General features: G+C 42.6%; 5 protein-coding genes across 7 annotated transcripts; 1 reads left to right on the forward strand and 4 right to left on the reverse strand.

Moving 5' to 3' along the window:
* Nucleotides 1–3,482: 3,482 nt before the first annotated feature.
* RB195_018759 (uncharacterized protein) lies at nucleotides 3,483–12,899 on the forward strand (the record flags this gene model as incomplete). The annotated part of the gene is made up of 6 exons (XM_064186341.1): nucleotides 3,483–3,522; nucleotides 11,705–11,796; nucleotides 11,853–11,927; nucleotides 12,047–12,075; nucleotides 12,133–12,319; nucleotides 12,735–12,899. The coding sequence occupies 6 exons, from the start codon at nucleotides 3,483–3,485 to the stop codon at nucleotides 12,897–12,899; spliced, it is 588 nt and encodes a 195-aa protein (XP_064042222.1).
* A 261-nt stretch (nucleotides 12,900–13,160) lies between these two features.
* Nucleotides 13,161–13,703, reverse strand: RB195_018760 (uncharacterized protein; the record flags this gene model as incomplete). The annotated part of the gene is made up of 1 exon (XM_064186342.1): nucleotides 13,161–13,703. One exon carries the CDS (start codon nucleotides 13,701–13,703, stop codon nucleotides 13,161–13,163), a length of 543 nt encoding a protein of 180 aa, XP_064042223.1.
* A 194-nt stretch (nucleotides 13,704–13,897) lies between these two features.
* Nucleotides 13,898–15,702, reverse strand: RB195_018761 (uncharacterized protein; the record flags this gene model as incomplete). Of its 3 annotated transcripts, XM_064186345.1 has the most annotated exons (2): nucleotides 13,898–15,250; nucleotides 15,316–15,702. In XM_064186345.1, the coding sequence occupies 2 exons, from the start codon at nucleotides 15,700–15,702 to the stop codon at nucleotides 13,898–13,900; spliced, it is 1,740 nt and encodes a 579-aa protein (XP_064042224.1). The 3 variants fall into 3 exon arrangements, with proteins under 3 accessions (XP_064042224.1, XP_064042225.1, XP_064042226.1); XM_064186343.1 differs by lacking the exon at nucleotides 15,316–15,702 and having other exon boundaries at nucleotides 13,898–15,055; XM_064186344.1 differs by having other exon boundaries at nucleotides 15,235–15,702.
* Nucleotides 15,703–24,234: 8,532 nt separating this feature from the next.
* On the reverse strand, nucleotides 24,235–24,555 carry RB195_018762 (uncharacterized protein; the record flags this gene model as incomplete). The annotated part of the gene is made up of 1 exon (XM_064186346.1): nucleotides 24,235–24,555. The coding sequence occupies one exon, from the start codon at nucleotides 24,553–24,555 to the stop codon at nucleotides 24,235–24,237; it is 321 nt and encodes a 106-aa protein (XP_064042227.1).
* A 1,437-nt stretch (nucleotides 24,556–25,992) lies between these two features.
* Nucleotides 25,993–27,542, reverse strand: RB195_018763 (uncharacterized protein; the record flags this gene model as incomplete). Its single annotated transcript, XM_064186347.1, has 3 exons — nucleotides 25,993–27,155; nucleotides 27,326–27,385; nucleotides 27,440–27,542. The coding sequence occupies 3 exons, from the start codon at nucleotides 27,540–27,542 to the stop codon at nucleotides 25,993–25,995; spliced, it is 1,326 nt and encodes a 441-aa protein (XP_064042228.1).
* Between the last annotated feature and the right edge of the window lie 87 nt (nucleotides 27,543–27,629).

The following is a 27,629-nucleotide window of genomic DNA, read 5'->3' on the forward strand; positions in this document are numbered from 1 at the left end:
GGTTGTCAATCCTGCGGAGTAGTATCGTAAATACTACTCTCCATTTTGAGCTTTATCAGACCGAATTCGACGCTATGGCGTCGGTTTGGTGCGCTGGAGCTCCAACGCGGCAAAATTGGTTGAGAGGGGTCCTACAGCGTCGAATTTGTGTCCCGGAGCCAGATAGCTGTAAAATGGGGTAGGGCGGGTCCCAGAGGATCGGAATGATGGGCCGGTGCTAGAATGCTATAAAAAGAGGGCTATAGCGGAGAGAGACGATTTCCACTGCGTCGGATTGGTGCGCGAGATCCACAACGCGGTAGAATGGATTTCTGTGGTTTCTTCGTATATCTATTTCCCAGCGTGTCTTCCTGATGCTGCTAACATCCTTTCTTCAAAAAAAAAAAAAAAAGGAAACACGTGCTGCTTAAATGCAATACATAGTAGCCAACAGTTTACGCGATCTGACGTAGAACGTTATTTTTATCAGTACCATAGTGATATTCAAGTCTTCATGTTAGCACATCATTCTTTGCTAATAGCTGAGAACGGAGGAAACTCATACTTCGAATGATGTTTCCAAATTGTGAGGTTTGAAAGAAACATAGATGTAAAATCAAGATTGATTTGGCTGGTAAAAGGCGAGGGAGTTCGATGACACCGTTAGGGCGCCAAACGATGGAAATGGAAAATAAGCATGATGGAAATGAGTTTGAAATAAAATGTACGATATTAGCGCACGAGAAAGAAATATCTGCTAGGAAGGCTTTGGAAGCACTCTGGATTTCCGTCAGGAATCCGTCCATGAATAACAAAAATGAGTGCTTATCAATTACCAATGACTTCTTGCCGTTCGTAACACTCTGTGAGCTATAAGATTGCCCCACATGCAGTTCCTTAACGTTATCCAGACACCAGTACTTAAGAATACTGCACAGTGCGTAGATCTCATTCGCCTTGGTGACAATCTTTAAGAACGCGGTGGTTCACCAACCCGTTAGTCGGTGAAACTGGTCAGTTGTTTTCCTTTTAAGGTCTTGCGAGGTGTACTTGGAACGATATCGAGGATTGGCGAGGAGAGAGGAGGAATTTGATGGGATATGCATGGTATCAAAGACCTCGAACCATTTTCCTTTGAAAAAGACGAGTTTGTCGAAACGTCAGACCAATAAAAAAGTTTCATCTAAACCTCGTTGGCATAACAAGAAAACATAAATACACTATCAAGATTGATTGTTCTCCAAATATAGAACTGAGTGTTTAGGGAAAATTTTTCATCTACGCTTAGATTTTAGAGTAAAAAAATTGAAGAAAATGTTGATAGAAAAGAGCAATTCTAATCTTACATAAATGTCGCGACTGTTATTTCTTTTTGATCGGTGAAATCGAGCGAAGCGAACAGCAAAAAAGCCTGAAGTCCGGCTTTAGCCGGACGTTCAAGCTCGTGTCATGTCATAATAAAATAACTAGTCTTACTAGGACATAGAAGAATGAGACAATTCCTTTCAACTTCTACTCCTTCCTATTCCTGTTGATCTCCACTATATATCATTTGGATCAGTTACGCCTTCCATGGAATCCAAATCCTCGACTCCTTTTATCTTTCGCTTTTTTAAACGCCAAGTATGCGCGATGCCTTCTGTGATTATGATGCCTTTTCTTTTTTATCTGCATGAGGCATGAGGCGGAAGTCATCACTTGACAAAATATCAAGGATATCATGGCGCAGTCTGCGAACAATGAGTAAATCGCTTCTTCAGTGAGTTACTTGTACCGATGTGTTCTACAGCGTCTGGACCCCGATATATATACGAACCCCTCTTAGTTCATAACACATAATACATACAAACACACACGTAGAAAGAAATGCAAAAAAACGTCATGAAGGCATCACATTATTTGCTTTTCATTTCATCGTTTCAGAGGGACGAATAGCTCTGTTGACACTAGTCCGCATTCGAACCTCCGATCGGACAGGACAGAACCTCTGCACCACACCTGTATTTTGATGTCTACAAGAAAATAAAGCAGTGAAGGAATTGTAATAGTGATGGTAGTAGATAACAAATTATATCAGAGACAAATTAAGGTAGGTTTATGATGTATTGCTCCAGCAAAGAAAAGTCTTTGGCACATTTGGGAAGCTCATACCTTTTTTTTATAACACATGGAAACCAACAAGTATTCTTTACCAGTAGCTCCTTGACGTTCCTAAAGAAGCCACTTAGTTTTAAGTCCGCATGAAGGAGAAAAGGCTAGATGTAACATAAAAGGAGAAGGAAAACTCACCCAATTGGTGGGGAAATAAATGCGCTATAATTAAACTAATTAAAGGGAAGTCCTAAAATCTTTTGCCGGCTTGGTTTCAATAGAAGGTTGCGCTTGCATCATCCTCTTCATTGAATGTCAAAGATTCATCGTTCATAGGTTTATTGAAGGTTTTCTGCAACTGAAGGTTTGAATCCCTTCTATCGGTCGTCGGATAGTCCAATTTATAAGCGAGCAGTGGGGCAGAATCCTTACTCGACAAACGGCGTGGTTTTTCCTCATGCTAAGCGGTATTACTGTAGTGTGCTCAAATTCTACTACAGGTGGTTGCCAACCCGAATGGACCGAGAGAAGAACTCTGGTACTTTTTTTTCTCAGGATGAGGGAAATCTTTTAGTTTTCTCCTAGCTAGTGTTCGATTTCTGATAAATTCAGAAAATTCGGACTTCTTGGCCTACGGAAGCATGCAGAGGACAAACATCCGCTGATCAATTCACTTAGACGCTCTGAGTCACCCACCTCCACGCAACAGCGAGACGGCAAAGACTTGTGGAAGTCACAAGGATTTCAAATAAGAAATAATATTTTCAATAGCCCTGAGACTGTTTCGCAGTTTTACAATTTTTGCACAAAAGCAAACTGAAATGTGAGCAGGTGAAATTTTACATTTTCACTCTAACCCCATGAAACACTATAGAGTGTGTACGATGCGTCGACATTGTGGATTATGTAAATGAATTCCTGAGCGCAATCCTTGCATAAGCAAGAAAAATTCCCTTTCCCTTTTGTTTTTTGTAGATATTCTTTGGTTGATCGGAATATACAAGAAACACCACCTGGTAGGTTTTGAGCTTTATATTTCAGCTAATTGAGTTATGAGTTCCAAATGAAGGAATCATCGCGATCAGTTGTTAGACGGAAGGAGTTGATGATCTGAAATAACTTTAGAGTCAGTGCAATTTTCAAAATTTTAATGCCGAAGTTGGAAAATAAACAAGTTTTCCTACACGCCACGCGTTAAGATGATTTGAGTCAAACTTGTGTATTCGAAGACTTCACTTTGTTTCTTCGTAAGGAAAACTGTTTTTCATCCATTCCCATCATGAACCGCAACTGTACACACCGAGCGATCAGAATGATGCAGATCTTGTTACCTCTTTTGGAGGTTACTACATTTCTAGATCACGTGTTGTGGGTCTCACATTTGAGCGGCTTCTTCAAAAGATCGGTGGCACATGTCATGTCTGAGCTGCTGCATTACTCTAGTGCAAATGTGTAAGTCGACTGTTTCCTGAGTGTTTCATTGTTTGCTATCAATATGAGGGTCGCGTGTACAATTGTGATTGTTACCTGCAAGTGGTGGCCCTGGTTTTACCAAACGCAAGCAGGCACTTGAGGATACTCCTTGGGAGCTTACGAGCCAAATAACCTACACTGTTATGTAGCAAAAGCTTCCCATACATTGTAAAAAAAAACGCTGGCGTCCAGCAGCATGCCAGAGCCCGTGAAAGGTCGAATGCCTGAGGGAAACATGGAATCTTTCGCAATCCGTCTCGTAACATTGAAATGTCTGCCACTTTCAAGGAAACGCCAACTATCCGCTCTATCCAGACTTTTGCGATATCTGCTGCATTACACCATCTACTGCGGCGATGCTGATGAAAGTAAGGTAGGAGGCTGTGCAATAGCTGTGAGGAACGACTACGACGATCCGGTGGAGGATTTTGGATTAACGTCGTCAAGATGCGCCTTCGTACGACTGCGGGATCGCAGAGACGTAAACTCTCGATCGTAAGTGCCCACGCACCTACGGAAACCGCTGAAAACAACAGTAAGGACGCCTTCTACGACGAAATCAATGCGTTGATGTCTAAACACCCAGTCAGCAGGTGGTCATTGTCGGAATCCACGAATGCGAAGATGGGACTCGAGCAACAATCCAATGTGCTAAAAAATGGTACTATCCAGCGGAGCGCACAACGGTGACCGTCTGGTTGACTTATGTGAACAGCCGAACCTCATCATCGTTTCCACGTTTGGGAGGAATGATTGACGTCATCAGCTTACGTGGCAAGGGACATCTCCTTTAATGCATAAGAGCAGTGAAAGCGGAAGATGCCAACTCTTAAGCTTCGGCTTGATTACGTTCTAACGATGAACACCCTTTGTTAGATATCCGAAAATCTAAGAATCTAGAGTTGTCTAGGACGTTGCATTCGATTCCAACCACCGCCCAGTTTTATGGTACCGTACCAGAAAAGGTCTCGGTGAGGTGGTCTTTCAGCCCGACTTGGCCGGTCTGAGAATGAGGAATGCAGAAAGAAATTCGACCATTTGTCAATGAATACTGGATTACGGATCAGGAGGAGAGTGAATGACGCTGACTCTTTCACTAAATGCATCCAGGATGCTGCAAAGAAAAGGTTCTCGGTTTTAGCCCTGGGGAAGGAGTTCGCTTTTGCATCTGCGGAGACAATATCCGCGTACAATTCTGTATACGTTGCCCGCATTACTGGTGACTTTGACAAGAAGAAGCGTCTGAGAAGGAGGTTGCATTGTCAACTGAAACGTGATCATGAGAAGGAATGGACGTCAAGAGCGAAGGAGTTTGGAAAGGCGTGGGAGGAAAATAACCCGCGGAAAGCTTAAGCTTTCTTAAAACAGTGTAGCGAGAAATGAAGAGGTGTTCTCTTGTCCGAAGACTACCAAAAGAGTCGCTGCCGGGGAGGCAACCCTGCACATGTGGAAGGACATTTTAACGACTTGCTAGACCGAAACCTGAACTCGTGCACGCCCAAAGACGGACATAGACCGCAGTCAGCGAAGAGCCACCAACGGAGTTGAAGATTCTGATCTGCATCCAGAAGATGAAAAATGGAAAATCTGGCGGAGACGAGCTAGCGCAGGAAGCTAGCGCAGGAATGCTGAGATTCGTTCTGGGATTCGTGAAATGGTGGAGATCATCCATTCAGTATGGATTTACGAAAGGACACCTGACTCGTATAGACGCGCTATTGTAATTCTTCTCCAGAAGCTCCAGAAGAAGCTATCCGTCAGAGAACCCAAGAATTACCGAGGAATATCACTGATGCCTGTAATTTACAAGGTTTTGGAGCGGATCATTGTGGATCGACTAATCGAAGAAACCATCTGCGGCGAGCAATTTGGCTTTCGCCTTGCCCCATCGGCGACTGATCAGGTGTTTACAGTGAGGAGAGTAATTAAAGTGTGGCAGCGTTCTTTTTTGGACTTCAAAGCCGCTTTCGGATCTCTTCACCGAAGCCGGCCGATAAACGACAAGCATTGGAGAACAACTGCTGCGGTTCGAACACTTGCTTGATGTACTGCACTGCTCGAAGTGAAAACTGAAATGAGACAAGGGGTCGAGGCTGGATGCTCTCTGTTCAACTTTGCCGTCGACATAATACGAAGAACACTTGAGCAGTGTTCCGTCTATGTCACTTTAGCACTGTCTGCTCTTCCCATGGTTGGATCTCGAGTACACCGACAATGTAGTAATATTCGCTTCTAGCAGTACGAAGTTACAACATGTTGTTGACCTTGTATCAAAATTAACTGCAATTTACGGACTGCGACTCCGCTCTGATAAGTACGAGCAGATGTGGATCTCCTCGAGACCCTCAACGGTAATCGGGGTGGACGGACAACCTATCGAACTGAGGTATTGGATGAGTTCTGTAATTTGGACTGTATGCTGAAAAACGATGGCAGCTTCGAGAGAGATTTTCAGTGAAGATGCGCCAAAGCTATTTCGGCATTTATCCCATTGATCAGGTACCTGTGGTCGATCCCATCGGAAGCGAAGTCAAGCTGCAAGTCTACCTATCCGCAATTCGCCCTATCATGATGTACGGATAGGAAACTAAGGTAGCGCCGTTGATGGTGATGAAAAACCTGAGACTGTTAATCCACTTTTGGCCGATGGTGTACCATAACGAAGAACTTCACTCGGAAATGGATATGGTGTACAGGCGGATGACACGTGGAAAACGAAAACATCTCGCCTGGATTTCTGAAGTAATCACGGAAAACCGTCTTCTCTTCTTTGGTCACGTCTTGAGGAGACCATCTGATCATCTTGTTCATTTTGTCCTGACGATTCTTCCAGATCCTAATTGGAAAACACCCCCTGGTTGTTGAAGAATGTTCTGGATGGAGGTGGTGAAGGAGGGTATGCGGACACTTGGCGTTGACAGGCAGTTTAGTCAAGACGTAAAATTTCGCTGCTTATGGAATAGCGGCGGGTGTGTGGACTCCATGCAAACTCCAGCTGAACTTCAAACAGAATGGGCTAGGATATGATCAAGGAAGACACACCTCCGCGAAGATGCGGATAGCCTCCTTAAAGGCAGCATACCACGAATCTGAGGTGGTGCGGATTTCAGGTGGAGTATTTCTACACGGGATAGTAGATTATGGAGAGGGGTGTGATTCCGTCCATTTCTTCCTAATTGCCGTAAAAAACGGCCCGGAAGATGCGCGCATGCACAAGGCTGGCGCACTACAATCAAACTCCTTGTGGAAAATAGTGCGCCGGGACGCTCGAAGCCGTATCTTCCGGGCCGTTTTCTACGGCAATTAGGAAGAAATGGACGGAATCACTCTTCTCTCAATAATCTACGATCCCGTATTCGAATACTCCACCGGAAATCCGTACCACTCCAGATTCGTGGGGTGATGCCTTTAAGCCGTAACATCCGCTCCCCAATTAAGTCAAGTATGTGAAGTCAAGCTATCAATGTGTATGCCTTTGTTTGTCTGCTCTGCGTTGATTCGGAACCTAATCAACCATGGAAGCAGGATTTCATAGGTCACGTTCAGATTTTGAGATTATTTCAATAGAATTTGTATATTTCTGCTGCTGTTTCCGGCCTATAGATAGTTTATTGCTTCAATGTAAGCAGTTCGGCACTCATTACCATCTCTCTATTAGTTCCAAGACAATAACTAGTTTTGAAGTAGCTCTATGTAAAATCCTTCATGTATTATATGTATATGTGTATGTACAAGCGAAAGCTAGATGAATTATTCTTAGAGAATCAACCCTATTTTTGGCATGTATGATTGGGCAGCTCACTGTCAACACTTATCAAAAGTGAAGTTGTGCAGTCGGATCAAAGTCACGCGCAAGTCAAGGCAATTGCCTAAGCGGTTGCGCTCGAACTGAAACTGCCTGCAATCAGAAACAGAAAGCACAGATGAGTAAGACACTAAACTTCAGGTCTTTTTGACCCGACTATATCTATTATGTTAGTCATTCGTTCCTGTTACTGTCGCTGACGATGACCTATTAACGGAAGTCAAGAGATTTCCGTCACATTTCATCTGCTGTCTGTCCTGAGGCTACGCTTCATAAATGTGATTGGAATTCAAATTGATGGGTGTGGGTAGAACAACAATTTCGCAGCTAGTCCTCAAGAAAAAGGTAATTCGAGAGCTCCTCTCGGCGCTACTCACAAGAGATCCACGGAGTTATAAGAAGACGTTCATGCAAAAGCACCATTTCTACACATTTTTAAAACAAGAAAAATTAATGAAATTCGAACCATTGAGAGCGAGGTCAAAAACCTGCCTATTTACTGTGGTGATCGTCAGCAATTTCGCATAATTTAAGGATCCTTTATTTTTTATCTGTAGCTGGAGACATTGCAAATACTGTTCGTCTCATATTCTCACAAAATTCTTCTACCAGAAGTGCGAAAGTTCGACTTTCCTGGAATCTTGGCATAGAGATTGCAACTTGTCGATACTCCAACTTAGCAACAGCCAAGATTGTTAACTAACTTTATTACGGCTAACGTTTCGGCGTTGTCGCCTTCGTCAGAGCCTGGAAAGTAAGAACATTTGCAATATATCCTCTCAAATGCCTCATCCAGAACAAGTCATCATCCCCTAAGATGCTACATCCAAAATCGAAACCAAAAGAGTCTAAAACGTTGTGCTTACCCAGGTAGCCGCGTTGCCGTGATGTTAGCGGACCTCCGCGTTATAAAATCGCGATATGAATGATATATTGGCGAAACAGGGCGACCCCTTTGTGTTTGTATTAAAGAACACCAAGATGGGATGAATCATTCAAACACAGCAACTCCTCTCAGAACCCATCGCAGAAAATGTCATGAAAATGCTCCTTTCTGCATAGCTGCCACGATACTATTGTACGAATCCGAAATTGTAGCTCGCAGAACTTTGGAGGCGTTTTGGATAAACGGTAAAAGTCCAAAAATGAATAGGAAAGAAGAATGCATAGCCGTGATCAATGAGCTGGCTCTGGTATCAAGTCTTTTGCGGGTTTGATCTATGGGTTCATATGCGGGTCGCATCCTAATTAGTATCAGCGGAGCGATTGCACCACGCGGATATCCGCTCACATCACGGCAACGCGGCTACTGAGGTAGGCACAACGATTTAGGCTTTTTTGGTTTTTGTTTCCGGGTGTAATATCCTAGGGGATGATGACTTGTTCTGGATGAGGCATTTGAGAGGATATATCACAAGTGATCTGACTTTCCAGGCTCTGGCGAAGGCGACGACGCCGAAACGTTAGCCGTAATAAAGTTTGTTAACAATCTTGGCTGTTGCTTAATTGAACCATCGAAAGTTGCAATTTTCTTCTACTGACTATTCCGACAGATAACGGGTGGATAGTATTGCTTGAGTGCAGGTAAGGACTGGCGGGAGGTTCATAAGATGCTTGCACTTGGTCGGGACCGGGTGAGGTACGAATCTACATCGATATGGCTTCACAAGGGAGAACGTCTGTAATGACTTGCCCATCTTCGCTCAGATAGTGAGGAAGCAAATGGGCGTGGCTGTCGGAACGGTATGAGTAGAAGTTGTGGATGATTTTCTCCATCCCCCTTCTCGATGCATTCGTTGTTCCATTCAAGTTCCGAAAAGCAGTCATTTTTGTCCTACGATTGCCGAAATTCTGACGGGCGTAGCGAACACTCTCACCTATTTCTGCTGCTTCAGCCCGTACTGGTGCTGTTCTCTCTTCGAAGTCTTCTTTTATCGCTTTTCTGCAGCTCCTCACTGGCTCAAATATGAGTTCATAGTTGCCTGCAGCTCCACGCTGATTTATTATCTCTAGAGTTTCCGTAGACAGTCTTCTCGGTTTTGGAACTCCCAGCTTTCAAGGTACAGTCGTGAAGATGTTTTACGACCGGATCATATTCGTCGCCGATGCAAAAAAAAATTGCGGCACCTTTTCAAAATCCGGCTAACAAAGTGGACAGGTCCCAGTCGATGATGATCATGGAACTTTGCTTTTTGAAGGTAATGGACCGATTTTATACAGAACTTAGGAAGAATAGCGACATCTTTCAGGCAAAATCTTTTACTAACTTTGATGCGGTGAATTTCATTACGGCACACTCTACTGACTGACTCCCACATCCAGCGTAGAGACGTGCTTCTGGAATTGCGAGGTCTCGTATAAGGTCGCTATGATAAGCTCGAAAAACCTCTATCTCTGCTCACACAATTGTGAACCGTGGGTCCCGATGTGAAGTTCTTCGCTACTCTTCTGCGGTCATCTTTGGCGTTGAAATCATCAACAGTAACCTTGTAAAAAGTGAAAAATCTCTGTAAAATTCTCTGTAAAATTTCTTTAGGTCCATACAGGAAGCTTAGACTTTGACTTCATGGTAGCGTAAGCAACGAAAATGGTAGAAGCTGTGTTGATTCACATCTTCTCTTCCGTAAACTTTTGATACGAGTCGTGAATTGAATCGAAAGAATCAATGTTCATTGTCATACTCATGTTGGTGTAACCTCGCGGGTAGCTGGCCGTCAACCCCCCAGTGAGAGAGATCTGTGGTTGGTTTGATCATGATGGAAAAAATGTACCTAATTTGATAATTGATTAGGTCATTGTAATTCAAAGTGGTAATTTTAATTCTCCTCCCTTCTGTAGGAAGCGTCCCTCTTGTAAACCGAGGTGGATCTAGTTTGCTGCCACGTCTTTTTCCGCTTTCTTCGTCTCCGAGTTCCTCTTTTTCACTTTTCTCAAATGTCTTATTGCAAGTTTTTGGATATTTCGTGGTTGATGTGCACTTTTATGATACTTCATTTCCACAATTCTCATCTCCTTACTAGAACCTACATCGGATGTTTTACATTTTCTTTCGCTTTCGTCTTGTTAGACTTTCCAATAGTATGTCAATATGTCAAGAATGACAATGTTGTCATTTTGTTGTTATTTAGCGCTAGCCATTTCGATCAGAAAGACTTTATGTAGCAAAAAATGCGGGCCCTGAAGAACTGATCAGCGCAGTCCCTCGCGCGGATCTAGCCAGGGCATCCGTATATCGTGTTGTGTAGGCGTGACCTTTCATGTCATATCATGTCACGATGACTCAACTCGTCCAACTATAAACGCTTAGCGTGCTTCAGACCTGTAGTCTACATGTGCTATTCACTAAACCAAATTTCGACCAGACCAGGGACGTGTAGTTATTGATGCGAAATAAGCGGTTTTGAAGTTGTTTTAAGAATAAAAATAAAATAGTGAGCAGCATTGATCCTTTATTAAAATAATTTTTCGCAACTTGGTTTGTGCTTCCTTTTCTACGATTCATTTTTGTTTTCAAACTTTGAAAACATGCCATCGGTGAGTGTTTTACACGCTCCAAAACAACCTTCATTCCTTAAGGTATTCCCAATAACAATGTCACCTACTTGACAACATGAACCCACACGCTTGAATTTTTCAATACCTTTGACGTTTCAGATTCTCTACTCGTCGTAAAAAAAACAACTGAAGTCGTCATAAAAAACGAAAACACAACGAAAAACAACGAAAATTTTCTCACGACGATTTCAGTTGCAAAGCCTCATTCTAGGACCATCTCGGAGCGAAACCACATCTCTAGCTTTTCCCGCGGATTCTTTCACCACGTCAGATTCGTTGTATAGTATGGTCAAAACGACATGAAGCACGTACGCAATTGCGAACGCGGCTTCTCTGGAGGCGTTTCGGTGGAGGGTAGCGGCTGGGAGCGTGGTGAGACGCTTGCTGGCACCACCCATCGCTGCTGTTTGCGATGGCCCCACTCGGTTTCAACTGCTGCCCCCACGGCGTCGTTTCACACGCACACGCAAATGCACCGCAACTACACTCGTGGTTAATGTCGTTTTGACCCGACTATATGTGCCTTTAATACAGCTTTGCGCTTTTCTCCACAACGGTGCACATACTGAGGAGTTGTATACGATCCTGATGTTGAAGAAGAAATGCAAAAAAGCCGCGTGACAGGGAGACAAAAAGCATGCGTACGTCAAATAAATATACCACTGGTGATTCTACTACTGCTGCTCACTCAATTTTTAATGAGACTTTCCACTGACCAGCGTTTACAGTTTGGCTCGAATAAAATCATAATGCTCAAGTAACTTAGAAGATATAAAGTATCTCTAAAGTATTGTTTTTCAGATTTGTTAGCTTTAGTAAGCACTTCTTTGTTTATGTTTGTTTGTGTCTGTGCTGCAAAGAATGGTTCGAATAGAGCATCTAAAACGTCAAAGGTAAAGTTTGTACAAAATACGTCAAGCTAATCTTCTATAATATTCTTTGGTTACAGCCTCCTCTGGTGAGTTCTCAACCAAAGTCTCCAGGTTCGGTTATGACCGCTCGCAACGAAAACATGAAAGAGAAGGTGACGTTAAGAATGCAATAATTTGTTTTAATGCAGACTTGGTGTGGAAGTTTGTTTATCAAACTGGCAAAAATATTCTTTTGGAGTCTGATGTAGATTTCTAGGTTGGAATATTTCAGACTTGTGTGACGAAGAACTATGGCAAGAAGTTGGTAGTTGGTCCACTGCTAGTAATGAAATCGTCTTCTTTACTTCCTACATTTAGTGTGGGAAGTATCGAGTTGGCAAAAACCCAGGAGTGTGATGAAATTATCGCACCAAGAACGCTGAAAAAAGTGAACTTGGAAGGAGCTAAAGATACTTTCGACTTTCAGAAAAAGGCCGTTGATGATGGAATTGTGCTTCACCCATGTCACGTGAGACATATGGGCAACATAGATGACATTGCTCAGGTGGGCACCACCCCGAAAATGAGAAATCAAATTTCCATTCTGCATCCACAGCAGATGCGAAATGCGCCAAAATCCCTAAAAATATACGATGGCAAAACACACGCATGAAAGGCAACAACATTAATCTCTAAGAAAGTGTTCGCCTAGCTACACAATCGTACATATAGCACAGTCATATTCATTGTGACCGCCTCTAATGCAACCGTGCTTCATTAATGTGTTGCATGTGTTCAGGTGTCCAACGATTCATTGTAGGTGTTTTTTGTAAACAACGTTCAATGAATCGCCGAACTGAAAGAGGTCAAATTCGGCCACTTTCTCGGACTCGGAATAATTGGAAGAAAACTGGGTTAGGGAGTAAGCCGTGAGGATATTAAAAGGCGTATAGATATACAAGCTATTCTTACTTACTTAGATACTTAGATGGCCCGTCTTCACTGGACGTGCGGGCCCCAGCATTTCTTCCACTCGTTTCGTTCCCTCGCCATTGTCATCCAAGATGTTCTCAAATTTCGTGAGTGACGTTGACGAGGTCCTTGAGCCGTATCCAGCTGAGCTCTCAGCTGGTCCATCCGTGTAGTCACGTCACACCATCTCGTTGGCGGTTTCTCTCGAGGGCGTTAAGCATCTCCTAGGATCCACTTTAGCGTTCTTTTAGTCCATCTGTCGTCGATTCTTCTCATGATGTTACCGGCCCATCTATGTTTTGCTTTCAATACATATTCCGCTGGGTCGCGAAGACGGGACATTCCTCTTGCTGCGAAGACCGGCTAAGTGTTGTGTGCGCCGGTTAAACTTCAGGAGACATCTCTCAAGGGCTCTGTGGGTAGTAAGTAGCTTCCTAGACGTGGCCGCGGTGTCTGCCCACGTCTCCGCTGCGTAACAGAGCGCTGGAAGGACTGTCGAGTCGAACAGATGAGCACGAAGATCTTGGTCCGTCAGTTGGTCCGTAGCTGACTCTGACGGCTGCGAATGCTACCCATGCTGCTCTCATTCTTCTATTCAGTTCTTCTTTCAAGTAGTTTCCCATGTTCATAGAACGTCCAAGGTATACGTATGACGAAGTTTCCACAATTTGGAAGCCTTCAAGTTGTACTCCTCCGTCCTCGCAGTAGGCGTTCTTCATGAACTGTGTCTTCCTTCTGTTTATTCGTAGCCCTATTCTCTTCGCTTCGTTCAATTCGTTGAGCATCGTTTCTGCTTCATTGGTACTGCTCGAAAAGAGAACGATGTCGTCCGTGAAACGAAGGTTCGAGAGAAATCTTCCATCAACACGTATTCCCCTTTCTTCCCAGGGAAGTGATTTCATTATCCATTGCAATGCAGCCGTGAACAGCTTCGGCGATATAGTATCGCCTTGTCCCACCCCCTTTCCAATGGGCATAGTGAGAGGGCGGTGGAATAGCTGTATCTTAGTCGTGCATCGATCGTAGCAATTGGCTAATGTGCTCACTTACGACGCGTCCACACCTTGACCGACCAGCGCTGACAGTATTGCATTCGTTTCTACGCTGTCAAAGGCTTTCTCATAGTCGACGAAAGTTAGAACAAGGAGCAGGCGGTATTCCCTGCAAACCTCTATGACCCACGATACGGCCTGGATGTGGTCCAAGCAGCTGAACCCCCCTGAACCAAACTGAACAAGAACAAGCTGAATCCCTGGCGGAATCCAGCTTGTTTTTGAGACTGGGCTTCATCCAGCGTCCTAGATATGCGCGTGAGGATGATCTTGGTGAATACTTTGTATAACACGCTCAGTAAGCATATCGGACGGTAGTTCCGAAGGTTCTCTCGGTCACCTTTCTTATGGATAAGAACGGTTCGCGAGGTCTTCCACTGGTCTGGGATCCTTTCTTTCTGAAGATAGGATGTCATGTGCGCTGCTAAGATTACATGAAGCGGATGGCCACCAGCCCGAAGAACTTCTGCTGATATAAAATCAGGGCCGGGGGCTGTGCCAGATTTCATGCTCTTGATAGCGACTCGTACTTCCGAAGGGAGAATCCGTGGCGGAGCTTCACCAGTGGGGATGATCGGGCTTGACACAGGAGTTGATGAACGGAAAAGGTTCGAGTAGAACTTCTCCGTAATTACTTCCATCTCACGACGAGAAGACGTGCGAATCCCGTCTTCGCTCAGCAAGCTTGCTAGCGGAATATTATATTCGCGGAGATCACTGCGGCACTTCTTTAGACTCGTTCTTCTTTGTGCTGTTTTCAGAATCTTCTTCTGCTTGTATTTCAGAAGATCCTCCTGCAACGCTTTTCTGCAGCTAGTGTTTGCTACTAACCCCTCAATGTGCGATGCATTCGGATCAAGCCTCAAAGCCCTTCTTCTTTCCAACAATTCCTTGGTGGTCTTTGAAATTCGATCCAAGTTTGTCGTGCGCGGCTTCGAGGCACGCTCAGCACAGGCTCGTAATCCTCTGAGCAGCATCTCGTAGTCCACGTTTAGGTCCTCCTCGATGTGCCAGTCACCTTGGGTCAAGGAGTCCTCGAGTACGCAATCGTCGTAGGCTTCTTTTCTCCTTCGTTGCCGATAGCAGATGTTCTTTTTCATCGTGTGGCTAATTCGTATTTCCGCACGAAGGAGACGGTGATCAGAACCACTACAAAAGGATGGTACTACTGAGACGTCAAGTAGACACCACCTCCGGTTGGTGAGTATGTGGTCGATCTCCGCACGAGTCGCGCCATTGGGCGATTCCCATGTCCACCGACGTTGATCTTTTTTCATGAAAAGAGAGTTCCCATGAAAGAGGCGAACGGCGGACAACAGCCCGGCGAGACGATTGCCGTTTTTATTCCGGTCCCCTAGTCCAAATCTTCCAATCCTGTATTCCTCTTCTGTGGCCTTTCCTAGTTTTGCGTTGAAGTCTCCGACAACGAATTTGTAGAAGGACTTCTCGTTGCGGACTACTTCCTCCAGCTCCTCGTAAAACGCGTCCAATTCGGATTCATCAGCTGCTGATGTTGGTGTGTAGCAGTTGATGATACTGATGGATTTTTGGTGCAGAGGGCGGAGGCAGAATGGCCAAACGAGGTGACAGGATCTCGTGAGAATCGACGAGATGGACGACAGATGAGTGCAGAACCACCATCGCCTACATTTCGCGACGGAACCTTCTCTCCACGAATGACGAGTGTACCGTCATTCATCTGTTGTACGTCGCTCCTCCTGCACTTGGTGTCCTGCAGAGCAATCACGTGAAATTTGATACGCTCTGCAGCTCCGAGAAGGGCATGCAGGTCAGCGTCTCTGGAAACTGTTCTCGTGTTGTAATTACACAGTCTGAGACAGTCTCCATGGCGAGTCGTGCCTTGGTCCAGAATCAATGACGTCCTGAGCAACCTGAGATTTGATCGCCTCTCACCGGTCGCCATACCGTCTGACGTCTGAGACGGCAGGGCCCAGTGGGCAGGGTACTGAGGCAGTGAATATGCTGGAGTGGCAAAGAGACTTCTCCCCAAACTAAGCAGCTATGCCACGGCGAGCTTAGCTTTCACCACAGGTCGTCGCCCACTATATGGATCAGGGAACCACCTTGCGACATTTTGCCAAGACGGTGGTGAATCTTAGCAGTGGTTTACTCTTAGCTAGGCTTCCGATTCCGAGAAGTCGGAATGTCGGATGCGTCGAACTCCTTCTCAGCTTGGGAGACTCTGCCGAAGGACGAACCTCCGCTGTGCATCGCAGTTCGACGCCCAGTGTCATCTCCAAGCCACTATGAGGCGGTAAACCGTTGTGGAGGATAGGAGCTATTCTTAAAACGTAATTCATGATTTAGTAGTGGATTTTTTACTCTACGGGAAAGCTCTATTCTAGTTTTTTATTTTTTACTCCTTTTTTTCGGATAATTGAAATAGAGCGCCAAGTAAACAGAACGAACTTTCCCGACACCATTTTTTTCACAATTAATCGAGGTGATAAGGGCACGGGAGCTGCTTGGAAGATTTGTATTGTGTATAGAGAAGATCGAAAGGAAACCATAAAAACAGTAAAAAAGAAAAAAAAGAAAAAAAGAAAAAAAGGGAAACATGAAAAAGCAAATAAAAACATGATAAAAAAAACCTTAAAGGCATCACTCCACGAGTCTGGTGTGACATGGATTTCCGATGGCTAAAGACTATACGGGTTCGTAGATTGCAAAATCGGGTATGACAACGCTCATTTCTTCCTAATTGCTGTGAAAAAAAACGCCCCGGAAGATGTGGCGTGTGCAGGAGGGTAGCGCGCTCCAATAGAACTTGTCGTAGAAAACAGCGTCCCGGAATGCTCAAAGTCGAACGCGCCACCTTTGTGCACGCGCCGCATCTTCCGGGGCGTTTTTTACAGCAATTAGAAAGAAATGAGCGTCGTCCCACCCGTTTCTCCAATCTACGACCCCGTATAGTCTTCAGCCATCGGAAATGCATACCACACCAGATTAGTGGGGTAATGCCTTTAAAGAAGCATCGAAAAACTATTGATCTATGGTGGATGTTTTTTGGACGAATGAAAGAACAACAATGGAGAGTGGACTGTTGATTAATTTTAAGTAGTTTTTTTTTCTTGTTTTTTTTAAAATAAATTTCCTCCAACCCGTAACGTACGTGTCGCCAGTTCATTTCACCAGTTTTTGAGACTAAAATTCCAAATCTAGGAGCACGACGACATATGGCAAGAGTGGAAAATGCAATACTTCAGGAATACCCTTTAGTGACAGTATATAATAGCCGCTAGTGGCTGCGGTATATACACCGTGCAAAGTTTCACTAGAGGACGGCGTAGCCATTTGGCGCAGAGTTGGTGACACCTTCAGCACGATCAACTCGCCATACTGCAGTGCGCAGTTCCAGTGTCCCACTCTAAGTTGAACGTCGCATCACAGTTCTTCCAATCAATTAAGGCAATCCAAAACTTACATGTGTATGTAATAAAACACCAAAATCACTGAAGTCTAATCGAAAGGTCGAAGCAAAACGTGAAGGAGCTGATAGGAAAAGCGATGTGTTAAAGGAGATAAGTAAACAATTACGACATTAATGAACAAACAACTGCGTATGAATCTGCCTCGATCGCTTATGCATCATCAATGCATCGAAGGACAATCACAGACTTTAACTACGTCTATGTGAAGAAAATCGCCAAGGTCGGGATGATTATACTGACGATCCTCTACCTACGAGCGATGATCTCATGCTGCGTTCAAAATTTGCAACCAGAAGTATGCATTTAATAGTCACTTATACTCATACACCACTTATTTCTAACTCCGCTCGCGGTTTTCTTTGTTCGCATTTCTGAAAGAATGCATCTGGCTCTGCCTTCTTCCTCTTCCATTCCAACATTTGTGATCCCAATCAAGCTGTGGCACTTGTCACATACTACTACACTTCACATGTTTCCCGTACAGGGCAGTCCAAAACGCAAGTGCTCTCCCAGAAAAGCAGAAAAGTACGCAAAACGCAACTTTACCTTATGTAAGCGCCAGTCCAACATTCCTTCGTAGAATGATGTGGAGATAACTGCCGACTACGGCGCACTTTCATATTTTCGGTGGTGCTGTTTCCGCTTCTCTTAAGAGATGAATCGAAATCCACTGTGTAGAGAACTTCCCCTACATAGGTTTCTGGCACAGAATTAAAACAGTTTTCGTGAGCAACGCTTATTTTTGTTTTAGGAATATTAGCACGAATGGAGAATTCTCCAGCCTTCGAGCTAATACTGTCAGTGTAGCAATGTAAATGACATCGACAAAACTTGGTTCTGCCTCTACATTTTCCATTTTACATTTTGATAATTCAGAAGCACTATCAAAATTTTCACTTTCTTCTTTTTCGCAAGATGTGCTAACGTGGAGTGATTTGGAGATAACTGTCGTGGGGAATGAAGATGAGTGATACAGATAATGGTTTGGTATCGGATAAAGGATAAAGGATAAAGTTTCTGGCGTTAATCAATCCGCTTGGGATGCGCTCCCACGTTCACTTCAATTCAGAATCGTTTGAGGTTTACGAACGTGTATCTGGCCTATACAATGACTTGCAGTGGCTAGCCGATGTGTCAAGTCAGTGTTTTTATCCTCCCAGACAAGTCTGGTACCAATTTATCGACCCCGGAGGGATGAAAGGCTTGATGAGCACTAGGGCGGATTCGAACCTCCGATCGATCATGCAGGAAGCGGAACCTCTAACCGCTACACCACATCCGCCCTGGTATCGGATAACGTAGGTAATTAGGTACGATAAAATCCGCTTCGTACATGAGTATATTTGGTTCCTCAGTACCGTCTTCTCTCCCTCTCTTGTACGAATTCGACGTCCTGCGACCCTCTTCGACCTGTTGCACTACTTTTCTGGTATTATTAAACCTCTTCCTCTACTTTCTGGCACCGCTGAATCCATCTTTGTAGCAACATACCAAACCACAGTCGAACCCTCCCCATTGCATGAATATTTGCTGACAAAAAGACACAAACACGTATTAAGCTCGTTAATGGTTGTTGCATATGTACCTGTCGATTTTTGGTTGTTTTTTCTTAGTGTCAATAAAGTGTCAAAATAGTCGAATTTACATCCTTTTTTGATTAATTATAGACTTTAAAGTATGCCCTTTAACCCATGATACTTTTTCAAATTTATGCATTTCTAATTTTTCCTCTCCTAATCTTTGGTAGCATGAATCGACGTGATTTTCGCGTCCTTTTTCCATATGAATGGAAAAGTGGGCACAACACCGCTGCTGCTGCCCGCAATATCAGTCCTGTATTTGGTGAAGACATTATCAAGAAAAGGACCACTCATAATTGATACAAGTTCGCATTTGGAGATACCAGCCTTGAAAAGAACGACCATAGACGATCCGATACAGCAGTGGAGAATGAAGCGTCAGAAACATCAGTGGAAGCTAATCCGTGCCAAACTGTTAGAGGACCTGCTAAACAACATAGTGTCAATCCAGCAACTATTTCTCGTCGCGTGAATGCAATTGGAAAAGTAAAAAAGATGGTCAAATGGATTCCGCGTGAATTGAAGGATAGTCAGAAAATGCGTCGTCTTGAAGCTGCTGTTTTACTGTCCATCCGAAACACGCATGATCCCTTTCTTTCACGTAACATGTGATAAAAATGTGATGAAAAGTGGATTCTACAGTAGCGACTAGAAATAAACTGACAAAAAAGCAAACTGGTTTTTTGACGCTTTCTCTTCTGATAATCACTGAATCGTTCCAAAATTTGCACCCTGTTGGGACTACAAACTTATTCTGAAAAGTGGATTCTACAGTTAGTTACAAGCTACAAACTTATTCTGAAAAAGAGTTACTTCGCTTTTTCAGGATTACTGTTATTTCGAAAAAAAATGTTGCAAATCCCAAAATCCAGAAAAAAAAAGAAAATGTTCTTTCGGAAGCGCAAAAGTTCGACCTTCTTTGAATCTCGGAATAGTGACTAAGAGTATTCGATTGATGATGTCAACTAATAGCCAAGATTGTTAACAGTCTTTTATTACGGCTAACGTCTTCACCTTCGTCAAAGCCTTGAAAGTAAGAGCATTTGCATTATATGCTTTCAACTGCCTCACAAGTCATCATCCCCTAAGAGAATACACCCGGAAATAAGAATCAAAAGACCCCAAATCGTTGTGCCTGCCTCAGTAGCCGCATTGCCGTGATGTTAGTGGGCATTAGCGTGGTGGAGTCGCTCCGCTAATACTAATTAGGATGCAACCCGCATATGACCCCGTAGATCAAAACTCGAAAAGATCGATACAGAGCCAACCCACTGGTCACGGTTATGCACTCTTCCTTTCTATTCTTTAGGACTTTTAGCGTTTATCCAAAACGTCCCCAAAATTCTACGAGCTGCAATTTCGGGTTCGTACGATAGGATCGTGGCAGCCATGCAAAAAGGAGCATTTCCATGACATTTTCGAACGAACACGAGAGGTCACCCTGTTTCGCCGATGTATTGGTCCCCACATGTTTTGCACGAAATTAGATAGACTACACCAGAGATCATGCACTTGCCTTCCTTCCTGAATGGGCATATTACACAGTCTGGGGTAAGACAGAAGCGATCGTACATTCTATTTCGACCTAATTGCTTCTTTACATTTGTTGGAGATATTTCCACAATTCTCACTTGGTCCTCGAGACCGCATTTCACCAGACCAGCCCGTACAGCTTTACTAAAGTCGTCGGTTATAAAAGGCAGGCGAAAATTGATCTTATTCGAGTCAACCACTGTAGCACATTCTCGCTGTGCACCAAGAGCTGGCGTACGCAGGATCGGATCGATGTGGTTAAAATAGCGCAGCGGATCGCAACTTCTAATGGTTACATGTTCTAATGTTAATGTACCGCGGAGGCTAGCTCTTATTGTGCAGCGAGATTACACAATGGATAATTCGAAAAAGGCCAATTTCTGCCTGCCTTTCATAACCGACGACTTGAGTAAAGCTACACGGGCTGATCTGGTGAAATGCAGTCTCGAGGACCGAGTGAGAATTGTGGAAATACCTCCAACAAATCTCAAGAAATAATTAGTTCGAAATAGAATGTACGATCGCTTCCTGTACTTATACATACTTTAGACTGTGTAATATGAGCATTCGAGAAGGGAAGCGACTGCGTGGTCTCTCGTGTCTATCTAATTTCGTGCAAAACATGTGGGGACCAATACATGGGCGAAACAGGGCGACATCTATGTGCTTGTAGCTCACCGCAATTTTTTCTTCCAATTTGCAGGTCGCATCTTAAAACAAATTGATGAGATGAATGTCAAATTAAAAAGTATGTGGCCTGTACTCACAAACAGGGAAGGACTAACCATGTTTTATGAGAACGCGAGACCTCACGTCGCACGGCAAACAGTACAAAAGTTAAACGAACTGGGCTATGAAATCTTAAAGGCATCACCCCATGAATCTGAGGTGGTGCAGATTTCAGGTAGAGTATTCGTATACGGGATGGGAGACTACGGAGAGGGGGGGGGGGTGATTCCGTCCATTTCTTGCTAATTGCCGTAAAAAACGGCGCGGAAGATGCGGCGCCGCACAAGACTGGCGTGCTCCAATCGAACCTCCTGTACAAAATGGTGCGCCAAAACGAATGAAGCCGTATCTTCCGGGCCGTTTTTACGGCAATTAGGAAGAAATGGACGGAATCACCCCTTCTCTGTAGTCTCCCATCCTGTATACGAATACTCCACCTGAAATTTGCACTACCTCAGATTCGTGGGGTGATGCCTTTAAGCAATCCGCCTTATTCGGACCTTTCGCCTATTGATTACCACTTTTTTAAACATTTGCACAACCATTAGCGAGCAAAAATGCATGGGTCCTAATGGTGCTTATTTCGACCAATATAGTTTATTTTGAGATATGATTATTTAAAGTTTCCGTTTAAAATCTGCAAGTACATATGTAACAACCAATACATACCATGACGATGTGGTGGTACATAGAAAGTGGTAACGAGAAACGAGATCTGGTGGTACATAGAAAGTGGTAACGAGAAAACCGTTGCTGAATCAGGACGGTTACTGACATCAGTGTTCAGGCAGATCGTAGCAAATATGTGAAGAATAGGTACAGTTTGTTAGACAGTTGCTACTTCCCACTTTTCCTTTATCTTCACGATATACATTAGAGTCAAAAAGGAACGGAACACGGTGCAGTTGCGCAAGCGGTTGCGCCTGAAGCACTGTGGTGGAGCGTAGCGGTTGGGGTTGAGAGAGGACTCTTGTTAACACCATTTTTCGTTCCAATTCCACCTCGATTTTGACCGTTTTCTGAACCGCGCCGCTTCGACCGCTTACGCAGCTGTACCTTCCTTCACGTCGCTTTGACCTTACTATATATGATCATATATACTCAGGATTTTTTCCGAAGGCCAAATCCCCTATACAACGTTTGATACTAACTGAAGACGTGACGTTTGCGAATACTTCTACTGCTTCTAACACGAATTCTTTCTGCTTACTCTTCTGTGAATGTGGCGCAGGCCTTTGTCTCCTTGCCTTTTGTTTGTAAATTTTCGCTCTCACTTTTCATCTTCTTTCGGTTAAAGGCAGCCATAAAATTGCAAATGTTGGAATTTCTCCGCCAAAAGACTAGGTTGAAAGTTCATATCAGGGGTATAATCGTGAGCATGCTCAATTCCCCTAAATGTTCTGAAAAACGGAGCAGGAGCAGAAAAACTGTTAAGCTTTTCTTACGAGGCAGCTAACAACAACGTCAAGTACGCGTGCGCAGATATGCGCGCCGCGTCTGTCAGCGAGTGAGGGAGACAGGCCAGCAGATCACTGACTGTAAGTTAGTTGGCAGATGCGGCGAGTACTCTAGCATTCGCAGATGTAGCACATTACTAGGTCCTTTATAGGGAGATTTGACCGCCAAGGCTCTTTATCAGCAGAGTTATGACGAATAGGGTGTGATGACGCTCATACCCGTGATCCATACTCTTAAACCTATCTTTTCATTGCCTTCAAATCCAGGCTTGGTCACCCAAACCCTGGTAGTCGTTGTTCTACTGTTCTACTGTAGCGCTTGTTTTGAAAAAAAGATCTCTGTCGGCAGCAGGAGGACGCAACCAACACAACACAGTGCTAAAAAGGCAACAAACGAAAAAGACTACGAAATTCACACGAAGTTCTAGTGAGCTCTATTCCTTCTTTTCTTTGTTTTATGACACACGTATGGATGTTTAAAAATAAATGAATAATTAATGTAGTGTTATTATTTATTATTATTATTAGTATTTATTATTTAGTATTACTAATAATTAATGAAACCTTTGTAATACTATAGCGAATAACATACGAAACGAAGCGATCATAATGACATACGAAATTAACATAATAGCGGAAACTACTGAATACTACATTCCTAGTCCTATCCTATAGTGCTCGTGCATAAAACCAAACAGATTATACAGATAAAATGAAAAAACCCGAGAAAAAGTACACAGTGAGAGAGGTACAGTAATGAGTAGCATGAAGAATGATAAACTGTCTTGTGGAATTATGCGCAGCTCATAGATTCATTTTGATAGCGAAGGAATTCACAGATATTCCGCAGAATTGTGCAAAACATACAACGTTAAGATGGGATACATTCCACAGAAGCGGGTCGAACGCTTAAAATACTGAACAGAGTTCAGTGTACTTCGGCCCAGCTAAGGTGGTTCAGTGAGTGCCCTTCGAAGTGCCACCGTCTCCGTCTGATTGCCTGCGCCATGAAAACACATACTCCCTCTCGTCATTTTCTTGTGCCCGGTGGTTTTTCTTGGTGGATTGCTGTGCTCTTGCCATCAAAGCTTACCATCTTTGTTGTATCCTGGCCCTCTAAACCCTCTTTGCACATTTCAATTATCATCTTGATTTCCTTCGCTCCTTCGCTTGTGCGTGTTTGTGAACTCCTCTGGTTTCTTGCAACTGCTCTGCAACTCAACTGTGGTCACCGAACTTAATGTGGTATCCTCGAGCTTTATAAGAAAAACATTGCGAGTGCTTTGCGCACGCGCGACCGCAGTGCAGTTCCACGCAGACCGTACAACGACCATCGAACTTTGGTGTTTAGATTCTATCGCCGACAAGTCGCGTTTCCGGACAAGCTTCCGAATGAGGTTTTCTGCTTCTCCACAGTAAACGCGCATGAGTAGATTCTCGCTTTCCTTCATTTATCTCGTGTCGGAGTGTATTTCCCTTACGATGTTGTTGCTGAGAAATCGCTCCATTTCTTCAAGCTCCTTTTCGTTCTTCTCGAGAATCCTTTCCTTTATCTGCTTCTCAGTGGTAGAAACGTCGCTGCTCTGGAATTTTCTCTCGTTTCCTGTCCTGCCAAAGTCACTGTCTTGTCGTGTCTCTGCACGACATATTTTTTATTTATTTCTCTTTTCATATTTTCGGAGTTTCCTGTTCTTCGCTGCTCTTTCTATGATTTCCTTGTGATCTTCGGCCTGCTTCTTGTGCTGCTCCAGTATGTCTCTCTTGGGAGTTGTGCAACGATTTCTCTGCAGTCCTCGCTAAATTCGATGACCTGTGTCATGACTGCATTGTAGGTCTTCTCCGTTTTCTCCATCCATTTCAATATGTAATCGTCATGTCTTCTGATTTCAACCTGTTGCTCGAAGAAAGGGTTCCGCATCTCGTACATAACCGTGTCCTCCACTCTGGTTTCTGCTTCAGCCTCCTGAACGGTCTTGTTTTCCTCATCGAGCAAAGCATCGAAGTGAATCAACTGGCGCCGTATCATATTTATGACATCTCTGCGGTTGTAACTCGTTGACAGCAGCGTGTTCGGCTAACCAATCTCCTGGCTCCGTGCTTTCGTAGAATACCTCCTCAGCGAGTTGGCTCAGAAACTCAAGTCTAGAAAGTTTTTCTACTTCATTTACGGTCACTAGTATTTCATACCATTCGTGGGCCAGAACGAAGAACTTGGTGCTGGTGACTAAACCTAGCCTCTGTTGCATATGAGCAGCATACAACTGCTTAATCATCACTAGTTAGTGATAGACTACACCACACTTAGTGAAGATGTCCTGCACAAAATTGGTCTCCGAATCCTCTGCTAGATCAGTGCTAAAACGAATCCTTTGCTGGATCAGTGCTTCCGACGGTCGTACTTGTGAGCTCTTGACAGTGGAGATTTTCCGTCGCAGCCCTCTCTGAAGGCGCTTTTCTAGATTTGCTGAGATCGGCATGCTAAAATTGCTTCGCCTTAATAGAGGTCTTGGTGCGAATGGGTGAGTTCATGGAAGAAGTCAACCACAAGTCCAATCTCGGTTTTGGAGGATGTTAGAGATTTTCTTCTCCCAGTTTCGTCGTGCCAGCCGCTCTCTGCGGTTGGAGCAATCTCAATGGTGTATAGACTAGTATCGAAATTATATGCAAAGTTAATCGAGCCATCAGTATAATGAAGAAGAATAGAATCTTAACAGCAAAAAACAAAGTGTTGGTGATGTAAAAGTATGTAGTCACTAGAGCTACTGCAATGGCTGTAATCAATAGTGTTCCGCTCCATTTCATGAACGTGTCGACCAAATGACCAATATATGGCATATTGATTTCTGAAAATATTTCACTTTCTCCGTTGAGAAGACGTGTGCTTCCATGTCTAAGCTGCAAAGCACTTGCAAAGGACTGTCGCTAAAGCTCCCTTTTTCGCAATCGTAACATCTATGCAAGTGCATCATTAATTAATTGCTTCCAAAGTGTGCATCATTAATTGCTTCCAAAGTCACAGATATTGTTTAGAGTTGCTCTTTCTTTATTATGAATTCTGCTGTTGGCGACTGTTGGATCCCTATAATGACTCGGTCGTTGCTTGTCCGAAACTCTAGGTTTGGTCGCAGAATGGGAAGTTGGTGTTCTGAATCGAGAATGTGGGCTGTGAGATCCAAGTCTTTGCAGTCACAACATCTTAACCTCCGCTGGTGCACATTTGCAATTTTCCTCTACTTCACGCGTCATATTTTTGGCGTGCTCCCAAGTAGCACATTTGGGTGGTTGATCGTAATTCAGATGTGCAATTGCTGTGCGTGTTCCGTCCGTCAAGAAGATTGAATTTAGCACCGGTATAGGCGGAACGCTCAGTGAGGAAGGAGTAATTGTGAAAGGGGTGTAGTCTGAGCTCATTGGGGTGACGTGAAAGCTGTGGATCTTCAGCTGTTTTAAGGTCCGCTAACGGTCATTTGAAGATGCATAGATCCTTTCCAGCGTGCGCATTTGAAGAACTAGTAGACGGGTGCGTCATCATTGGGTAAAAGATAAATTCGGTAGAAGAGGCAGCCTGAAATGGGATCAGGGAATCGCAACCTGGTCCTCCACAGCTTTCGACACATCCTTTGAAGTCTGGGTGGACATTAACCTTATGCAATTCGCAATAATAATAATAATAATAATAATAATAATAATAATAATAATAATAATAATAATAATAATAATAATAATAATAATAATAATAATAATAATAATAATAATAATAATAATAATAATAATAATAATAATAATAATAATAATAATAATAATAATAATAATAATAATAATAATAATAATAATAATAATAATAATAATAATAATAATAATAATAATAATAATAATAATAATAATAATAATAATAATAATAATAATAATAATAATAAAATAATAATAATAATAATAATAATAATAATAATAATAATAATAATAATAATAATAATAATAATAATAATAATAATAATAATAATAATAATAATAATAATAATAATAATAATAATAATAATAATAATAATAATAATAATAATAATAATAATAATAATAATAATAATAATAATAATAATAATAATAATAATAATAATAATAATAATAATAATAATAATAATAATAATAATAATAATAATAATAATAATAATAATAATAATAATAATAATAATAATAATAATAATAATAATAATAATAATAATAATAATAATAATAATAATAATAATAATAATAATAATAATAATAATAATAATAATAATAATAATAATAATAATAATAATAATAATAATAATAATAATAATAATAATAATAATAATAATAATAATAATAATAATAATAATAATAATAATAATAATAATAATAATAATAATAATAATAATAATAATAATAATAATAATAATAATAATAATAATAATAATAATAATAATAATAATAATAATAATAATAATAATAATAATAATAATAATAATAATAATAATAATAATAATAATAGTAGTAATAATAATAATAATAATAATAATAATAATAATAATAATAATAATAATAATAATAATAATAATAATAATAATAATGTGCAGAAGGAGCGACGTACAACAGATGAATGACGGTACACTCGTATTTTCGTGGAGAGAAGAAGTTACGTCACGAAATGTAGGCGTTGGTTGGTTCTGCCTCATCTGTCGTCCATCTTGTTGATTCTCACGAGATCCTGCTCCTCGTTTGGCCATTCTACCTCCGCCCTCTGCATTTAAAATCCGTCAGTATCATCAACTGCTACACACCAACATCAGCGGCTGATGAATCCGAATGGACGCGTTTTACGAGGAGCTGTGCGAAGTAGTCTGCAACGGAGAAGTCCTACTGCAAATTCGTTGTCGGAGACTTCAACGCAAAACTAGGAAAGGCGAAGAGGGTGTTAGGATTGGAAGATTTGGACTGGGGACCAGAATCGAAACGGCAATCGTCTCCTTGGGCTTGTCCGCCGTTCGCCTCTTTCATGAGAACTCTCTTCACTGAGAAAAAGATCGCGTCGGTGGACGCTTAGAGTCCCTTAATGGCGCGACTCGTGCGGAGATCGACCACATA

Source organism: Necator americanus, chromosome II (genome assembly GCF_031761385.1).
Source record: "Necator americanus strain Aroian chromosome II, whole genome shotgun sequence".
In the NCBI taxonomy this organism is placed as follows: domain Eukaryota; kingdom Metazoa; phylum Nematoda; class Chromadorea; order Rhabditida; family Ancylostomatidae; genus Necator; species Necator americanus.